This window comes from Mus musculus, chromosome 5 (assembly GCF_000001635.26).
Source record: "Mus musculus strain C57BL/6J chromosome 5, GRCm38.p6 C57BL/6J".
Classification (NCBI taxonomy): Eukaryota; Metazoa; Chordata; class Mammalia; order Rodentia; family Muridae; genus Mus; species Mus musculus.
Window position 1 is genome coordinate 62609665 of NC_000071.6, and position 20017 is coordinate 62629681.

The window sequence follows — 20017 nt, forward strand, 5'->3', positions numbered from 1 at the left end:
AAAAAACTAATAAATTTATGTCAAAAATTCTCCTCCTCAATCTTTATGTTTTACATATTGTCCCCACTTAAGCCTGGGCAGATACCTTCTCCCACAGAGCAGTTCCTCTGTGTCTACCTTTCACTGTATAGTCTCAAAAAATGTTTTTCAAACTCCAAACACTGCAGTGTTCTCCCTTGCTTTAAGCTCACAGCAGGGCTCACACACCTTCCTTTTCTCATAGTGTCCCTCAGAGAGAGCTTGAGGAGACTTGTGAGATGAATTGATTGTGATGACACCTCACATCTTGGAGCTGCTGGTCCCATCTATAGGACAACACCCTTCAATATTGGAAACATCCAATTCCTTTGACACAGACCTTGGCTCTCCTCTTACCTCTTCTGAAACCCATTCCCTGATCACCACTCTGCCCCATGCCCTTCCTTACCTCATGGCTCCACCTCCCTTCCCAGTTGTTACTTTCGCTTCACCTTACCACACTTTCCATTGCAGGTCTGGTCCAAGTACCTACTTAATTGAGTCACCGTTTTCATATTTTGGAAACACTAAGTACATATTCTGGAAAGCGCAATAGGCTCCATGAGGCAGATACACGTGTGAGCCAAATAAGAGTCATCCTTACTGAATTTACATTATCGCAGAAAAGGCACAGACAAAACAACTAATTACACATATGTTTTTAATTAGTGCTACAATGGAGAAGTCCCATTCATTCCCTGACTGTCAACATCAAGGTCTATTGACTCCAATTATGGAAACAAAAGCATCAGTTTAATTGTGCTGTAAACAGATACTGTAACAGCTTTTGACTATATGCTTCCAACTTTACACAAAACACTGTGCATTTAGAGTTCCAGCTTTTAAGTACAGGACAAATATCTGAGATTTCAAATGGAAGAAATGATGAAAAAATTAAGCACATATCTGCCTCCCCCACAAGTGCAAGGCAGTGGATAAGATGAGAAAGTGAGAGAGCTGGGAAAGGGGCATGTTTATTAATCACTGGAAAATTTAATAAATTAAATCACAGAGAAATGTTTTTCAAAAGAAGAAGAGGAGGATGAGGTGGAAGAGGAAGTGGAGGAGGAGGTAGTAGTGGTAACAGTAGAAGAAGAAGAGAAGAGGAAGAAGAAGAGGAAGAAGAGGGAGAGGGAGGAGGAGGAGGAAGAGGAGGAGGAATAAGAGGAGGAAGAGGAGAAGGAAGAGGAGAAGAAGGAGAAGGAGAAGGAGAAGGAGGAGAAGGAGAAGAAGAAGAAGAAGAAGAAGAAGAAGAAGAAGAAGAAGAAGAAGAAGAAGAAGAAGAAGAAGAAGATGATGATTTGAGAATGAATTAACTTTGTTGTAAGAATTGCAAAAGAATCTGAATAGTTAAAGTGACAATGTTAGCTATGATTTCCAATGCTCTGTGAGAAGTGGTCTTACAGATTTGCTAGAAAAGGTGGAGAAGGGAATCAATTAAATTAATTGGCCTCTCTAAGCCTTTGCCAAAAGGAAAGTGGAAGATCAGTGTGAAGCTGAGTGTAGCGTGAGTCTCAGTGAACTCTGGGAGCTCTGCACTACTTTAATGCACAGGTTCAAGCAAATTCAGGTTCTGCTCTGTGCCTAATGCATGAAAAAACTTGATTCTTATGCAGCATTTACCATACAACAGATGTCAAGGAAATGTTCTTTCCTAACCTTTCTTCGGCAGTGGCAGAGGAGGAAGGCTGAGAGAGAAGGCAGAGTGTAAGCTTATGTATGCAGCTCTTCCTGCCATTGTGAAAGTGGTGAGGGCTCTCCCACAGCTAAGACCTCAACCAGTACATTATTCCTAAGTGGGCCACTAGGCTGCCACGAACAAGAAGCCTGGCCAGCCAATAGTCTCTCAAAGAGCAACGGAAAAAGTCTGGATATTTGTATATGTAAAAAGAATACATGTAAGTGAAACTGTGCCAACCATGTACATCAAAAACAAACCTTACAGTGAAAATTACAAGAACACCTGCATTTCCTTTAAACACAACGTTCAGTAGATTAGAGGGTCACCACAGATACCATACCTGAGCAATGAAGATACTGGCCATCCACTCCATCTGGGCTTGTAAACTGTCACAACACAGGTGCCTACAAAACAAGGTTCATTTGATAAGGTTTATATGAAAAAAAATGGTTTATATGTTATGACAAGTTTAAAAGACCACTGGTCTTCTACATTGTGGTTAGAAATTTAATAGAAATATCTCTGAACTCTTCCAAACTTGTGGTTTAATGAAATCAAACTCAGCCTATGTCAGCAGAAGCGGTGTCAGCCTTCTGGGGGGTAAACATCAAATTGGCATGCTGCACAATGATCAGCAATATTTTTTGAAGAGCAGAGTCAGTGTCATTTGGTGTTTTTCAGGCACATGGCAGTAAAACATCTTTTTTCCCGACAGTCTGAGTGGAACATATGTCTGCATTCATTGAGTGGCAGTTTTTTTTTTTTTTTTGAAAGGCTTAGACATGGTCTCCTCTGATAAATATCACTATATATCTGTTGGCACTCACTCAGTAATGTTTTACTAAAACCCTAAATAGAGCAGCTCTTGCTCTCACGCTTTGCACAGTACATTAGGGAAGGTGGCCATGCAAACAAGTACATTGCACAGTAGGAGAAAGAAAGAGGCAGGTTGCAGAAAACACAAAAACAGCAGATGCTGATCCGGGAGTCTGGAGAGGGTGAGAGGAGGTTGCTCTCTAAAGAGGTAGAGTTGGTTTTTTTTTTTTTTTTTCTTTCTTGTGGTTACAAGGAAATAATGAACATTTCAATGAAATTTAATTCTTCACATTCCCGGACTTATAAATAGTAAGTAAAATCACAATTTACTTGAAAAAAAAAGGAAAAATGACATTTCTAAAACTTGTTATGTTTTTCATTAGTTATCACCGTCATTTTTCATCACCAGGCAAAGGTGAAATCATCCATGCCTGCAAACTCTAAACGAACAGCAATTAATAACGACTGTAGGTGAGTGTGTCCGCTGAGCTTACAGTGTGAAGGAATGATACTTGGTTTTGCTGGTTCATCGGGAGCTGATGGAGGTCAGGAGGAAGGGAGCAGCATGTATCATGGAAGGATGGTCCTAGAACCACCTTGTGTAACTCACTGGCAGACAAACAGCAGCAGCAAGTCAAAGTCTCATGCCTGCTCTATCCTTAAGTATGAAAGAAAACTGGAAAGAAATGAAGTTGACCAAGGCAGCAAGCCTACAAGCCTTTCAGTGCGGGATTCACAGTAAGGTTTTAAAGCAGAAAAGAAATGTGGTCATGGAAGGAAAGTCAGTTGTGTTTGGGGCGAGAGTACAGGAGAAATCCAAAGCAGAATCAGAAACAGACAGGCAAAGAGACTCTCCATATACTCAATAGATCAAGAAGCCCTGGGCCCCAGCATTGGTGTGAAGAGGGGATGAGAAAGTATCTAACCTAATGCAATGTGAGGACTGGTTAGACAGAGGGTCAGCAGGAAGCGGACTTTCAGTGCAATCTGGGAGGCAGGCAAGAGAAGGGATACAGTGGGGAAAGTATATGGAGAAAACAGATATGGATTTATTTAATTTTTTTAAGTTTCATCATAGACAGTCATTATTTTAAATAAACAAACAAGTCCTTAATTTTTTCCTACTTATCTCCTAAAAATTGGATTCCACTACTGTGGGGAGCTTTTGGGGGCACGTGGTGGTAATTTGACATCAGGCCAGGCAGGAGGAAGAAGTAAAGTCAAGGCGGGAATCTGACTTGGGGCTCGGGCTCAGGAAATAGGCTCAGGTTAAGAACATTTACATTTGAGTTACTGCAAAGCTCAGTGGGCTCAGGTGTGGCAGGTGTGGTGTGGTGTAGTGCTCCTTTTGTCCTGGTCATCCTGATTAGCCCCTAGAAAGGTGTCTACAGGATCTTGTTTATTGCCTTGACCCAGAACTGATCTTATTATTTTGCATGTATTTAAAGTGGTATAAAAGCAGATTGGAAACAAATAAACCCAAACCCACTTCAGCCTCAGAACTGGCTGGGGTCAGGCTACAGTGTTGTCTAACTCTCTTTTTCTTTTTAATCCTTGCTCCTGCCCTGGAGAACCTGTTGACTGACTGAGCTGTCTAGGTCACACTACCATCAGAAGTCTATGGAGGAAATCAGATGGAGTTTCTGGGAAGAGACACTGGCAAGGATGTAAGAGGCCTGACTGTCTCACATGTCACACACGTTGCTTTCCTTTTTTTTTTTCTTCCCTGCAGTTCTGCTTATGCCATGATGTCATTCTTTACCCAAAGTTATAAATATTATATAAAATCAAAAGGCTGCCAGTTATTAACTTACCAGTGATGTTTTTCAGAATACACAGTCAATCCCCAACTGTATCATACAGAGAAACACAAACAATATGTTAGACACATTCCTGCCACTGTCATGTCAAAGTATGAGACAGCTAGAGAATGTCCCTTAACGGAACTCACCCATTAACATTACCACATCCTTAAGCCTCTAAAACTTAAATCATTAATGTTTTTATTTGGGGCATTAATAAACTTTGTGCTAGTGTTAGTAGCCTGTCTCAGATGTTTTATAGCAACACATGTATGATGAATACAGTAATGACAAATATCTATGAGATGTCTGAAATCAGGTATGTATATGTGTGCATGTGTTACACATACATATGACTCCAGCTTAAAAATTAAGCATGAAGACTAAAGTATGACAATTTTTTCAATAATAAAATCTGAGAATCACAGGTCATTAAGTTTTCTGGAATACTGTAATAGTATTTAGCTAATCAAAGTGAGTGTGATAACAAATTATGGTATAAATCGAATACTGGGCTCATCATATATTACAAACACACATAACATTTCAGAGGATACATGCTATTAGAGATATCTAAGTGCTGTAATGTTAGTTCCGAATTTAGCTCAGATAAAGAACAAACTGCAAAGCCAGGATCACAGACTCTAAGCATCAGAAAGCTGAAGGGCAGGTTTGTTTATTTTGTATTCTTTGACCATTCCCTACACCCCAGACATTGCTGTGTCCTGTCAAGGAACAGGATGCCAAGGAACCCACATCCTGGAAGTCGCTGAAGTCTCCTGAGGATTCCCTGACTCATCCAGGGTAGGAGGTGGACATTAAGTCGTTTGACCTTTATCTCCATGGGAATATTATCTCTCCTATATACTCACAAAGCCAGGCAATCTACCCTAGGACTCCAGGTAATTGAAGACCTTAAGCCTTACAGGTGTTAAACTAATGCTATTCAGCCCTCAGCCCTTCAACAGATTTAATTCCTGTTTCGTTTTCCTTGTCTACCACCCTTTCCTTTTTAGACTTACCTTGTTGGGGGTTTCATTTTCTTTTTTACACCAAGATAAAACTTCATCGCCCTAAGAGGAAACATCTTGTCGTGTTTGCTGCTCTGTAAGGGAAGAACACATAACCTGTAATTAAGTAGATTTTAAATTTCCTTAATATTTCTATAAAACACTAATAAATTCACTCAGATTTCTTTATTTTAGGCCATGTTTATGACTATACTACAAGTTTTAGCAGCTAAAGACAAATTTGACTATAATATGATCAAATAAATAAATTTAAGTAGAAAATGTACTATATCACAATTGACACAAATATATCGTCTAGATGACCGACTGATTTAGGTCAGATTTTATCACTGAATGTAAAGGCAATGAGATGTAAATGGATAAAATGATTAATAAAATAATAATAATAAAGACAATTTTATGTAATATGAATTTTACAGTCGGTGAAAACAGACCATGTACATGCAAGGGCAAATTCTAAGTAGTCAGACATGAAATGTATCAAGAATAACTTCTTAAGATATATCAATCATAAAAGGAATTTTTGCTGTCGCTGGATCATTTCCATGTTCTCCAAAGCCCTTTGGACATATCTATCTTTATTTAAATAAGTATCTGAAAGATGTTAAAAGATGCTTGAAGAAGGGGAGGGTAGAGATTATAAGAGCCAGAGGTGGGGGCGGCTGAAGGAAACAGCAGAGTGTTATTGTTAAAAGTTATTGTAGTGGTTAAACAACAACAACAAACAACAACAACAACAACACAACAAAAGTGCCTAGCAAGCTTAGCCTAGCGATTGGCATAAAATGAGCTCACAGGAAAGAGCTGCTTTTGTAAATATAGAACACACTGCCTTATACAAATTCCAATGCAGCCCCCAGAGAAATTCATAAAAGTTCAACTGAGTAGCTCGCTTATGTGTTATATATTATATAAGTGTTACTGTGATATCAATTCTTTATAACCAGTCAAACTTAAAAAGTAAAAAGTAGGAGCCATATTTATTAAGTTAAACGCGGGCTTCATGGGTGGAAGCAGGAGAACGCGGGAGGAAATACTGATAGGAAAAGAAGGAAGTCAGGACTCAAGCCTCGTGACAAGTGGCCTTGTGACAAGTGGCCTCTGGCAGTGAAGGAGCCCTGGGATTTGCAGGGAGAATTTAGGCCACACAGTGTTAACGTTTCTTATTTTCCCTGAAAATATATGCACACACATTGCATCCATTAACTTCCCTTTCAGGCTAGTAGCAGTATCAGAGAGACAAATTATGAATAACATTAAGACAAAGTTTTTATCTCTAACAATGTACATCCAGATTTTTTGCTTATTTCTTTTTATTAACCCTTAGTTTATTTGCATGGAAATACGTTCTTTTGGGGATAGAATGTTTGATCTGAATTGCTGTTTGCTTTAATTTTGCTCTTTTGTGAAGTCAAACAGACTAAGCTTTTGAGAAAAGTTCTCATGTAGGCTTAAACTTACTACCTAGCAGAGCATAACCTTGATTGATCTGTCCTCGTTTCTCAAGTGCTAGGTGAAGGGTCTCCAGACAGCTTGAATGTGGCTCTGGAAGGCTTTCCTCTTCTCCCCCACTGTGTCTGCCTTGCTAAAGACCCTTAGGTTATATTCCTAAGGCTAGCCACCACGGTCTATTCCTTTATAGGCCACTTCGTCCTCCTGTGGCCAACTACCATGGTCCAGCTATTCCAGTATTGAAGTCCACCAATCAAAGGCCCGCTTTGGTTCACCTAATTAATATGCTCAATCTAAATATATGATGCATCCTTGCCCACTCTAACACACCCTCCCCCTTTGCTCTTCTTAAAAGTTACACTTGCAAGGTCATTTTCCTTCTTCTTCTTCTTCTTCTTCTTCTTCTTCTTCTTCTTCTTCTTCTTCTTCTTCTTCTTCTTCTTCTTCTTTTCTCCTTCTTCTTATTTTTTTTTTTTTCTGGTCTGAGTCAGAAAGGGACTTTTCTTCCCTACTTAATAAAAAAAAAAAAAAAAAAAAAAGAAAGAAAAGAAAAGAAAAAAAAAGAAAAGAAAGGAAAAGAAAAAAAAATTCTCTCTGAAAACATGTGTTTGGTGTGGTTTGCACCTAATCTGTGGTCTGAAAGGGAAGCTCTGCTGTACCAGGGTATCCTAACTGTAGAATTATAGAAATGTACCACAACACTGTGTTTACACATTTCTAATTTTTGTTTAACACAAGATACTCCAGTACAATTGATAGAAACTCATTTTCATGGTCTTACGAGTTTTGATGGTTAGTATTTTAAATTATTTAATTATTTTTGTTAACCTGAGATATTTTAGATTTCAATATATGTGAAAATTAGAATTAAATATTTTTGTTGACAATTATTTAACAAATGCCCATAATTAATAAATATAATTTATACAACATTTTTAAAAAATGAGGTCTGGATGCAGAATTCCTTTCCTGATCTTTATCGTGCATTCCTCTGTGTTCACTTTTATATTACGTTGCATTATTTAAAATTTTCCTGATGCATTCCACATCTTAATGATTGAAAAAAAATTTTCATTTTCTTAGTCCCGAAAGAATTTGCTATTGTTCTTATCTATTTTTCTTTTGATGTAAACTATCATGTTCACACAGTTCTAAGAAAACAACTCTGAGGTTAGAAATCAATACCAGTGAGATTACTTATTATATTTTATCAGTGAAGTTCTATAGTTTCCTTCTCCCAAGCTTCTATTTCTTGCTAAGGGCATTTAAAAATATTTGACACATTATCTCATCTAAGTACAACTGAGAAATGATTTTGATATGACTTGCTAACTTGTTGAATTTTAAGGACCAAACACTTAAAAAAATGCTTTTTGTGTGATCTTTGAGGTCTGGACTTTACCTACCTCTCTATAGGCTCCATCCAAGAAGCCCAAAGCTGGCCACTAAGCTTGCAGGCTAAAAGGTAATTCCTAGTTACCTTTGTCAGGACATTAAATCATACTCCAACTGAGGCTTACATCCTCCCTGGCAGCTTAGGTGGTTAATCCCTGCATCAGGGCACCATGCTTGGCTAAGGCAGCGAGGGAGGCAGAGGCAACTCAGCAGCCAGGAAAAGAAATGTCTCGTGTTCAAACTCAAGTTCAAGTTCAAACTGATCATGCATTACGAACCACAAAGTTCCGAATGGAAAGTTCTACAAAAGTAAATGTCAGTTTATAAATCTCTCTGCCCATCTGTCTGTCTGTCTGTGTCTGTCGGTCTCTCTCTATCTCCTTCTCCTCTCTCTATCTCCTTCTCTCTCCATCTCATATTTAATTCCTGGTGAATGCCTCTAAAAGTTTAACAAATTAAACTATATTTCTATATTTCAAAGTGAAATTATTAACTAAGTCAGTTGAATAAGTGAGCTTCAAAATTATTCCTCAGGCTAAAAGGAGTTTGCTTATTAGTTCATGCAACTGTTAAGGATCACCCCTCCCCCCATTTGCTTTTTTTTCACACCATTAAGAGAGTAATGGCAATATTCTGTGAAACCTCTCACCTTTTATGTAAATCAGTTCTGAGCATATTTTAATTAACATTTTCTGTGTAGGGAAAAACCTGTGAAAACCAAATCTATCTTCCCTGGTGTATTACCCTAATTTGTTGTTAATGAACATTCATAAATTATTTCTAATTAACAGTTGCTTTGAAAATACTTCTCAGTTTATAATTTCTACTTCCTTTGCAGGAAATAACTTTCTAGATGTATATAGGGCACATATATTAGTGAAAACTGTCCAAGAACCAAATTTTTACATCTAATAATTGCAGTATAATTCTATAACTAACATCCCTATGATTTAAAATCCTGGGTGTTTTTATGACATTGCAGATAACTCAGCATGTATGTCCATCTCATCTGTGAGTGCCCAGTACCCATCTATACCAGCTAAAAGGTTCTGCAGTCTTGGAACTGAAGATAGAGATGGTTGCAAATGCCATGTTAGTGCTGGAAATCATACCAGAGTCCTCTGTAGGAGGTTCTAGAGTGTCTGGTTAGTTATGTGACATCATTGTGATTCAACTACTTCATGAAGGAGTAGTGATAGTCCCCATTCCAGGGAGCTTTAAGAAAGATGAAATGAAGCTAGCCAGTGCCACATAGTGTGCTGCCAGACAATACTCACACAATTGTCATTCAGGAATATTGTGGCCATCCTGCTGTTTCTTCTACTACTGATTATAATAAAGGGCCTTTTGTTGGAATAAGGGCCTTGATTGGACAAAATATTTACCTTGATTATTCAAACCCTTAGGGTGGCATCCAACTGAAAACACAACCCTGAACCAACATGTCACAAGTATGGAAGATCAATGACCAAACAAACCAGAACAAGCTGTATGTCTCACTAGAGAAAAGCAGGCAAAGTTAACAAGGTTAGACTTTACATCACTAAAATAATCACACCTGTAAAGTCTAGCTTTGGTTATCCACCGAAACAGACCTAAGTTTCAAGAAATGTAAAACCCACTCATATAACTCAAAACATGTAGTGGCTTTAGTTCTCAAAGTTTTCCTCTGCAGAGAGAACACACACAAAACAACTACGTGATACTTAGGCAGGCTCCCTTTGGAGTATGTCAGGTGCAAGAAGAAGACAGAGAAGGCTTCTTGCTCGCTGCTACTTTGTCTTCCTCCTCCTGGGAAACTCTACAGCTGGCTATTTGTCTCCCCGGGCCAAGCAAAACATTTCTGATTTTTTTCATTATAGAATGAACCAAACAGTTGTGATAAGGCTCTCTACTGATTGTGGTTATTTCAACAATGTGTGTTATGACTCGCACTAGAAATCTGTGTAGCAGTATCCTATTTATGACTATACTATTCTCCTATTTATGGACAAATATCTAAATAAAGCTGCCAAAGGACATTCATTTACAAGTGCTTGGGGTCATTATTGGCCGGTAGATGAATAACTTTATTCAGAAACTGTTAAATTTTAGGATTTTACCCTTTCACAAACTATAGGCACTCCAGTTACTCAACATTCCTCTCCAAACTGGAGCTGTCACTCATGCTTTTCAGCTAAGCATGTAGTTTGTAACATGTTACACTGATGTCTTAGTATTAATTTCATGGTGACTAAATGACATTGAACACATTTAGTTTTGTGGCTCACAGGTCATTTCGAAAGCTTCCTTCGTGTAGTATTTGCTCAATCTATTGCTCAAATATTTACTGGTGTCTTTCTTGTTGACTTGGATGGTTCATAATATCCTTATCAGTCATTTTGCTTTTTAGATATAATATTTTGAATATTTTTGTTCATTCTGCAACTTACCTAATCCTAATTCTTATTGGTATCTTTATAAGCATACTTTTATAATAACATGTATTTACACATTTCATGTTTCAAAAATATCTCTTACATATGCCCCATGTAAACATTGACATGATTAGTATATAGGACTCATACTATAATCATCACTTTCTTAAGCGAAGCAGAGATGTTACATTCCTTATTTACACCACTAACTCTCAGTAGAGATGAGATCTTCTTATGCCACATTCAGCATTTTATAGCTATATCATTTATCTAACTCTGCTTTTAAAATATCTAGTTCTCATTTCAACTTCAAATTCTTTAATAAAACTCAATACTTAAAGGGAATAATTTGTAGAAGCCAGTAAGTGAGGAGGATTTATTCAAATGTATAGGGAAAATGTTAACTTTCACTACAGACTCGGTTGTCTTTTTTACACCGTTCTTCATTAAATCTCCATTACCTTACCCAAAGCCTCTCTTTTGCCTATAGAATATAACATCTTGCATATGCAATAGTGTTTGGGTTTGGTGGTTGTATATGGGATGGATCTCCGGGTGGGGCAGTCTCTGGATGGTCTTTCCTTCTGTCTTTGCTCCGAACTTTGCCTCTATAACTCCTTCCATGGGTATTTTGTTCCCCATTCTAAGAAGGAAGGAAGTATCCACACTTTGGTCTTCCTTCTTCTTGAGTTTCATGTGTTTTGCAAATTGTATCTTGGGTAGTCTAAGTTTCTGGGTTAATGTACACTTATCAGTGAGTGAATATCACGTGTGTTCTTTTGTGATTGTGCTACCTCAATCAGGATGATATCCTCCAGATCCATACGACATAGCTCTCTCTTGTGAATCTATGCCAATGCCTGGCAAATACAGAAGTGGATGCTCACAGTCATCTATTGGATGGAACACAGGGCCCCTAGTGAAGGAGCTAGAGAAAGTACCCAAGGAGCTAAAGGGGTCTATAACCCTATAGGAGGAACAACAATATGAACTAACCAGTACCCCCTGAGCTGTGTCTCTAGTTGCATATGTAGCAGAGCATGGCCTAGTCAGCCATCAATGAGAGGAGAGGCCCTTGGTCTTGTGTAGATCATATGCCCAAGTACAGGGGAATGCCAAGGCCAGGAAGCAGGAGTGGGTGGGTTGGTGAGCTGGGCAGGGGGAGGGTATAGGGGGTGTTAAGGATAGCATTTGAAATGTAAATGAAGAAAATATCTAATAAAAAAAGAAAATAAAAAAAAGAATATAACATCTTCTCTCTTAATTCTGTTGGCTATGATGCTGATTTATATGATGGTGTGTGTTAAAGCACTTTAAGTCCCTTCCATGATGATGTGGTTGTCTTTCAAATAACAACAACAAAATCTTAGGTTCATAGGAAGCCACAGGAATCTAGGCTTAGTTACTGGTGTTTTGTTGTAACCTTGCAGAGACTGCAGGAAGTCACCGGCTAACTGCAGGCACTATTCTGAAGAGGGATGGTTGCTACTCGTGTCAGATGCAGACATAAATACCCATACAAAGTAATGACATATATGCACAAATCCTGCTTATCCAATTACCTTTGGATCCTTGTAAATAAAGAGATGCCCATCTCGTAAAACAACACATCGATCTTGAAATTTATTCCCAGACAGTATTTTAGATGGTTCTTCTTTGAGTTTTAAGATGCCTTCTTTGATACTTTTCTCTGTAAAACAGAACACAACTTCTGCAAACTGGGCACATTTTCACTTATTGGGGAATACAATGAAAAACCATTTGTATTTTGAATTTTTCAACATTTATTTTTAGTTATGTGAGTTAAATACTGTGGTGTGTTTATGTGTATGTGTCTGTTTGAATGTATGCCAAGTTAGTGCGGGTACCACTGAGGCCAGTCGTGGGCATTAAAGCCCCTGGAGCTGGAGTTACAGAAGACTGACAGCTGCCTACTGTGGGTGCTGGGAACTGGAATCTGAGAGCAGTAATTCAGTAACCACTGAACTACCTCTCCAGCCAGACCCATATATTTTAAAATTTACAACTTACTGATTATGGACATCCATTGAGGTCAGAGGAATATCTGTAGTCATTTCTCACCTTCTTTGTGAGAGTCTAGAGATCAAACTCAGAACCTTAGGATTGGTTGTAAGAGTCTTTACTTCCTGAGCCACCATGCTAGCCTCAGGATCATATTTCTAAATGTTGGTGACATGGTAAAATGAATATATAGTGATACATGATATTAAATAAAATATACTAATATAGCACTAAGAGGAGACCCATTTCCACTTGGCCACAGGTTTTTGTTGTGGCTTATCTAGAAGCCTGCAATCCTTAAATTCCTTCCTGGCACACCAATGATGCTTCCTATGACACGTTTACTTCAGAGCACTGAAAATTTTAGTGACACATGGGCGATCAAGAAGCCATGCCCCTCACCGGGTACTCATTCAACTTTCACTGCATTCCATTTACAAAAACAGAAGTTGGGTTTCACATAAGTGTGACCCAGAATATGGACAGTAGGCATGATGCTATGTACGTTTCTAAGTATAGGAAGTGTGGCATGAAGGGACAACATGGAAAAGTGACTTAGAAAGAAATGGTACGTATGTACTTTCAGTTGAAAAAGAGTGGCTATTTCACAGAATTATCCTAATGGAAGAAATGGCTAAGTGCGAATCGACTCGGGGAAACCTAACTCACCTTTGTTAATGTAACAGGTCGGAAGAGTCCAAGCACGCTCTAAAGCACTAAATCTCCTTGTAGAGAATGATCCACAGTGTACACTAACAGGCACTACTTCATTTAATATTTGTTTTCCTCTAATCAAATTCCAACACCCTATTACCTTTACTGCCACTCATGCGTGGCCACTTACAGCTTAGTGAAACTTGTTTAGTTACCACTTCAGATAAGAGAACAAATGCTTTCCTCTAACGCTATTGAGCTACTATTTTACAATTAGGAAAACTCTTCAGAATCATGAGTATAAAAGCTGGAGCACAGCTTCTGCCCTGAAGGCAAAGTTCAATGCTCACTGCTGCAAAAACAAACAAAACAAACACACACCGAACAAAACAGAGTACTCGGTATGCTCAAGGCAAACAGATATATCATGCTCTCTCTCAAACAAAGATTTACAAACCTTCGATTCATGTTTTTATATAAAAATATGACCTCCTAAGTGGTGTTCCTTAATACTAACTGAATTCTTTCACTATGGAAGGCCAGCAGTAGTAAGGTGAGAAAAATTAATTCCGATAGCTTATAGATTGCATCTATGATTAAAAACCCACTGTCAGATTTTATTCTTGATTTTAGAGCTGCAAGGGCTAAAGATAGATTAGAAGCTGGGCTGGATTAAAAGTCTTGATTCTAATGCTTTCTCTCCACTGACTAGTAGGTCTCCCAATGGAGCCATACAATGTCTCCGTACTCTATAGTTTCTCCATGGGTAATCTAGTAATTACTAGCGACTAACTCTCAAACTCAGTAGGAGAAATAAAAATGAAATGTTATATGCAAGAATATTATTCTCAAATTTAAGTGAATAAAGGGAAAAAAGGAAAGTTTTTATATCCAATATTTTAAAGCAATAGTTCCCCTTGAAGTAGGTTAGGTTGAACCTTCAAACTTGTGAACTTGTGTGTGTGTGTGCATGTGTGTGTATAAATAAATATATATATATATATATACACATCAGCAAGAAGTTATAGAGGGTAGAATACAAATAATTTCAACTAAGTTATGACTCATACTCCTCTTTTTACTGTGATTTTCTTAAGTCTACTAATAATAATGGTTTTAACTGCTGAAGTGTAAACTTGTCAAAAGCTATTATATTTAGACTGCTTAATTCTAAGATGAATGTATTCTAAAGGCATCTGTCATGTACAACAACATAAATATACAAATACATACAGATACTTATTCATATGACAATTTGATTCTTTTGAGTAAAATTTTATCGTGGTAATTTAAAATAAATTTATATTACAATATGATTCAACAATATAAAATTATATATTCTGGAATATTACAGAAGGCTAAATTTAGATTTTACTTGTGATGCAGATGCAGAAACTTAATAGGAAGAAAATGAAGTAAAAGATGGTCTTAGGACAATAGCTCTGCTGAAGGCTAAATTGCAACTTAAATGAAGTTTCATTCTCTTTATCTCAATGTTTCAACTTTAATCCCCAAGGAAGAAATTAAATTATTATTATCTTTTTTTTCAAGTTAATTAACTCACAACTACAATCCCCATGACACTAAATGATTCTCAGCAATGAAATGATGTTCCTGAACAAACACAGGTTGAGTTTTAAGCAGTGGCAAGAAAAACTTACACCATGTGCTTATATAGAAGTACATTATATAAAAAGTACTTGTATAGAATCACACTATCTCATTACCTTACATGAGCAGTAATTAAATGCGGTATGGCTGTAACATTGATTCTGACTAATAACTACATTTTAAGTAGGACAGCTGAGGATACTAAAAGTCTTATAGAGCATATATTGTACAATTAAGTTCTCAAGTTAGGAAGTGATGGGCAGATGATTTCTAAAACTATCAAACACATGCTTATACCATAAAATGAGGAAGAATCTGTCATAGGATCAATAAAATCCAAGGCAAACACACCCTTATATCTAGGATTGAATGGCAGCTACTAAGGAGATAGAGAGTGATGATGAAATAGGTCAGGGACTTTGGGAAGAAGAGATACTTAGCAAATGATATTTTAGTGAAACTCCTTAAAATTGCTAGAGCACGTTCTGGACCAACTTTGTTTTTAAAAAAAGTGTTTAAACATTAGCTATCTGTTACTTAGAGAAAATGTGCAGGGATCCCAATGCAGAAGTTAGGGCAAAGTCTGAAAGAGATGAAGGGGTTTGTAACCCCATAGGAAGAACAAAAATATCAACCAACCAGACCTCCCCCTCCAACCAGAGCTCCCAGGGACTAAACCACCAACCAAAGAGTATACATGGAGGGACCCATGGCTCTAGCCACATGTGTAGCAGAAGATGACCTTGTCCAGGATCCCAGGGAGGGGAGGCCCTTGGTCCTGAGGAGGCTTGATGACACAGGGTAGGAGGATGCTAAGGCACTGAGGCAGGAGTGGGTGGGCAGGTGGCAGATGGGGAAGCACCCACATAGAGGAAGGGGAGGGAGGAAGGGATAGGGGTATTGTGGAGGGGAAACTGGGAGGGAGTTACACTTGAAATGCAAATAAATAACCAATAAAAATGGAAAAGGGACAGAAAATGTGGTTGCATCTTTTAATCTTGTTCTCAGAGCACTGATATCTCCTTGGTCACTAAGGATTTTTAAAGCCATAAGAATGGGAAAATGATCTTTCCTATCATTCCTTCAGTGCTTTCAAGGACGATTTTTTTCCTTAAGTGAAAGTTTTTTTCTAATACATTGTCATTGAAATCACATTGGCTTTGCTTACACTATTCTTCCTTAGATTCAAATCGTTGGGTGTAGTGAATATCACAAACGGCATAATAATATTAGAGTAGGTAGTCACTCTGATTTAAGACACTTTGGTCAGTGCATACACACAGGAGTCTGAATACCTAGCTCACCCCTAATCTATCACATAATATTCAAGACATTAAGGAAGTCAAGGGTACTGAAAGACATTCATAGCTGAAAACCATCATTTAAAAAACCGACTTTTTAAAATGTCTACAGCCAGTTAAAAAACAGACAATTCCAACTTGTAATACATGTACAAATAACTATAATAAAAGATGTTACTCTACCTTAAAAATCTGAGTTTCAGTCAAACCCTTTTAAAACATTGATGGAACATTCATGGAATAAAAAGTAACATCTTTAAAGCAGTCTATTATTCCTATTTGGAGCCCCAAATACAAGTACTAATAGAAAATGCTTTAATCAAAATGCTTACTTATGGTATTTCTCTAGCATCCTATTCACTTTGTGGGATATACATTAATTCTGGGAAGAATGAATGTATACTTGTTAATCCTCTTATAAATGAGGTAGGGGCAATTTGAAAGTAGGGATTTCTTTAGTGGCTTCCACACTTGTAAGATGAATGCAGGAAATACTAACAGGAAATACTAACAGGAAATAGTTGCTAACGTTCTACTTAGAAAGAAGGTTTCAATCAATTGTCTAAAAATAAAAAAAAATGAATTAATGAAAAATCAGCTTCTACAGTACAGGCTGACCACTGAACTATCATCTATATCTACTAGCGGGGGAAACATCAGTTTTCCTCAATGTAGAAACACTTCGATGTATCAACCACTCGAGGCTTGGCCTCATGTTCAGGAGTAGTTGACGAATATATAATGGACTACATGTTGTGTGTGTGTGTTTGTGTTTGTGTGTGTGTGTGTGTGTTTGTGTGCACACACAAACATATGAGCTTTTATTTCATATATAACAGTTTCGTGGTCTTTTTTTAGAGGGACAAGGATTGTTTTGTTTTGTTTTCTTATTGGTCTGTTGGGTTTTTATTTGTTTTTTTGAGAGCTGCTGTGTAGAGAATGGGAAAGAATCTGAAGGACTTAGGGGAGGGGGAGAAAAACATCAGGACATATTTGAATTTAAATGTCATTTTAAATAATAAAAAGTATAATAAAAAGTACCACCTTAGGAAGGCTTTCCTGCCTCTGGGTTCCTCAGTGGTTACAGGGGATGTTGAGAGAGACCTGGACACAGTCACTGACTCCAACCCATCAGGAGGGTACATCGGAATATCGGAGGCACTATGCTGCTCCTCTGATACTCAGTTCCTTAGCAGTGCTGTAGACAGCAGATCATAGCGCAGATTTTCTCATGTTTTCTTAATCAACTAAATCTGTATCATCCCGATTTTTTTTTTTCATAATTGAACAACCATGAAGTGTACACCTGCTTAGGAGATCCCATCTCAATTTGCACAAAACCTTGCTTTCCAGCACAGTACTTTAACTTTAATTCCTTGTATTTTTTATGAATATTTGATCAGGGGAGTAGTAATCAATCAACAGCTAAGATATTGCATGCTGGTATAAATTTTAAACAACTGTATATGTAGACAATGAGACAACATTAGAAGGATATTATTACTGAAAGGATAATATTGGTTATAAAAGAAAATGTATTTCTATCTAAAACAAGGGAATGGCTAGATATATGCCATAATATAAAGGAGATAATTCACAAGGAAAATGCTTTTTCTTTGATAATTTAAATTTTTGAGGGGTCTAGAAATAAAACACATGGTCTTGCAAATTCCTATTAGATTTGTTTCTAAATCTACAAAGCTGGCTCAAGCTTTCCCTCATATATTTGCCCTGCTTCACTTTCTAAAAAAATAACAGACAGACAAAAGATACTCTACAGATGTTCTAAATTGACACCACTGTCATATAATCTAGAAAATAAATCGTACAGACCTGCTCTGTGCTTTTCAGACTCATTAGCAGAATCCTGAAACTAAATATCCGAATCTTTCACTCTCTCACACTCTCCCATGCTGTGACTCTCACACAACGGCAGACATCCCTAGTGTGTGTGTGTGTGTGTGTGTGTGTGTGTGTGTGTGTGTGTGTGCACGTGCGCATGTGTGCATGTGTGTGTGTGTGGGGGGGGGGTTGCCATGACATTCTCTAGCTGAGAAAACTGGTCTGTGACATGGATGTCTGTTGCATTCTCATGATTAGGTGTGAGCAGGATGGGGCTCAAAGAAACAGGTAAAAGGATTTGAAAGAAGATAAATGTTGTAGAAGGCTATGTTTCTGTACTAAAAATGGTATGTGTTGGCTTATTTAGATGACTGAAAGTAAATAATGCATTTGATGAAAATAATCTGAAATGGAATAAAACAAAAACGACGGTACTATGAAATTAGAAATTATCATAGAAAACGTTGCTATAATTAACTCACTGACAAGGAGTTCAGAGTAGACAGTCACACTGAGCATGCCCACAGCATCTCAGAGCTCCCCCAGGAACCCCCCCTTTTAATTTTAATTTTTAAAATGCTTAAACGAGAGTCCAATTTATTTCCAATGCAGGACAAGTTACATTCTCTAATTTTCACTTGTAAAATAGAATAACATGAAAACTGACACAGACTTGTTAAAGAAAAAACACCACTACCACCACCACCACCAACAACAACAACAACAAAACGAGCATTACAAAAAGCCTAGGGCAGAACCTAGTACTAGTGTGATGTTAACTGGACACAGGAATATAAACTGCACTTAAGTTCTTAGCTTTATGCTCATAGTTTAGTGCAGCTCTCAAGCCTCATCAAAGAAGTTTCTTTTTGCAGTAGGTGCCAATTAACAGAGATCGACAATAGGTCACTGTATAGAGAATAAGAGACTGTGGAGTGTGTAGCTCCCAGTGAGACTCCCAAACCACACTCCTTCCTCTCAAGGCTCAGGGATCAGTAGCAGAGCAGAGCAGAAAGACACTAAGTGGCTGTCTGCAGCAAAACAGTTTTTTCTGGACATGAAAATGCGTTTGCACACATACACTCATAGCAGGCACTGCATGGGTAAGACTTGCAGAAAAGGCAAAGTAGACAAAAATCCCAATGTGGATGAGGGAGGAGTTCATGAAGTCCCACCCCTGTCTAAGGAGCTATTGGGATAGAGTCAGTTCCAGGGACGCAGGTCCTGAGAGTCTAGCCAAGAGCTAGTGGCTGCTCCCACATCTAAATATATACAGGCAACATTAAATGGATTCAATGGATTAACAGAGCGCAGTGGGCAGAGAGAGGCAGAGGGCCGGACGTTCTGACAGCTTCAGAGGGTTAGACCACTGTCACTATGGCAGGGAGTATGGTGGCCAGTAGCCATGTTGCTGGAGCCTGAGAGCTACAGTCTATTATGCTGGCAGTAGGCCAACAGAGAAGACTTGGCCTGAATGGACATTTGAAATCTCAAAGCCTATTCCCACTGACACAACTCCTCCAACAAGGTTCCTCCTCCTAATTATTTCCAAACAGTTCACCAATTCCGAGCAAGCATAAAGCATACTCTCACTCAAACCAGCCTAAGTGATGAGAAGGAGGACAAGTTGAATGGGAGGAAAGGGTTAGGGACTTGAGCTAATGTACTATATTCATGTTTAAATAGTAAATAAATTATTTTTAAAAGTGTAAATGACCCCTGGTATGTAGTGCCTGGTTAATTGTATGTGAATAGGAAGTAACAATAGATATTGTTGACATTATGTATTAAAGTACTAGGCAAGTTCATGTCAACAGACCTCAATGTATATAACTGAAGATTGCTTTATAGGTAAGACCAGTGGAAATGCTGTTCTAAGCTGTAAATTAATGACAACACAACAAAGAAAAGTTTCAAAAATCAAGCTATTGACATCTCTGCTGAGAAACTGTTGTCTATGATTTTCCGAACTCTT

General features: G+C 37.9%; 1 protein-coding gene across 5 annotated transcripts in view; it reads right to left on the bottom strand.

The window, feature by feature from the left end:
• Arap2 (ArfGAP with RhoGAP domain, ankyrin repeat and PH domain 2) overlaps positions 1–20017 on the bottom strand; it is a 163748-nt gene that overhangs the window by 7220 nt on the left and 136511 nt on the right. For all 5 annotated transcript variants that reach the window (XM_030254348.1, XM_006503829.3, NM_178407.3 and 2 more), the window contains 4 exons: positions 12175–12302; positions 5340–5422; positions 4330–4365; positions 2040–2103 (listed from right to left, as the gene is read on the bottom strand). In XM_030254348.1, the coding sequence (XP_030110208.1) occupies positions 2040–2103; positions 4330–4365; positions 5340–5422; positions 12175–12302 (311 nt within the window). The remainder of the gene's footprint in view (positions 1–2039; positions 2104–4329; positions 4366–5339; positions 5423–12174; positions 12303–20017) is intronic.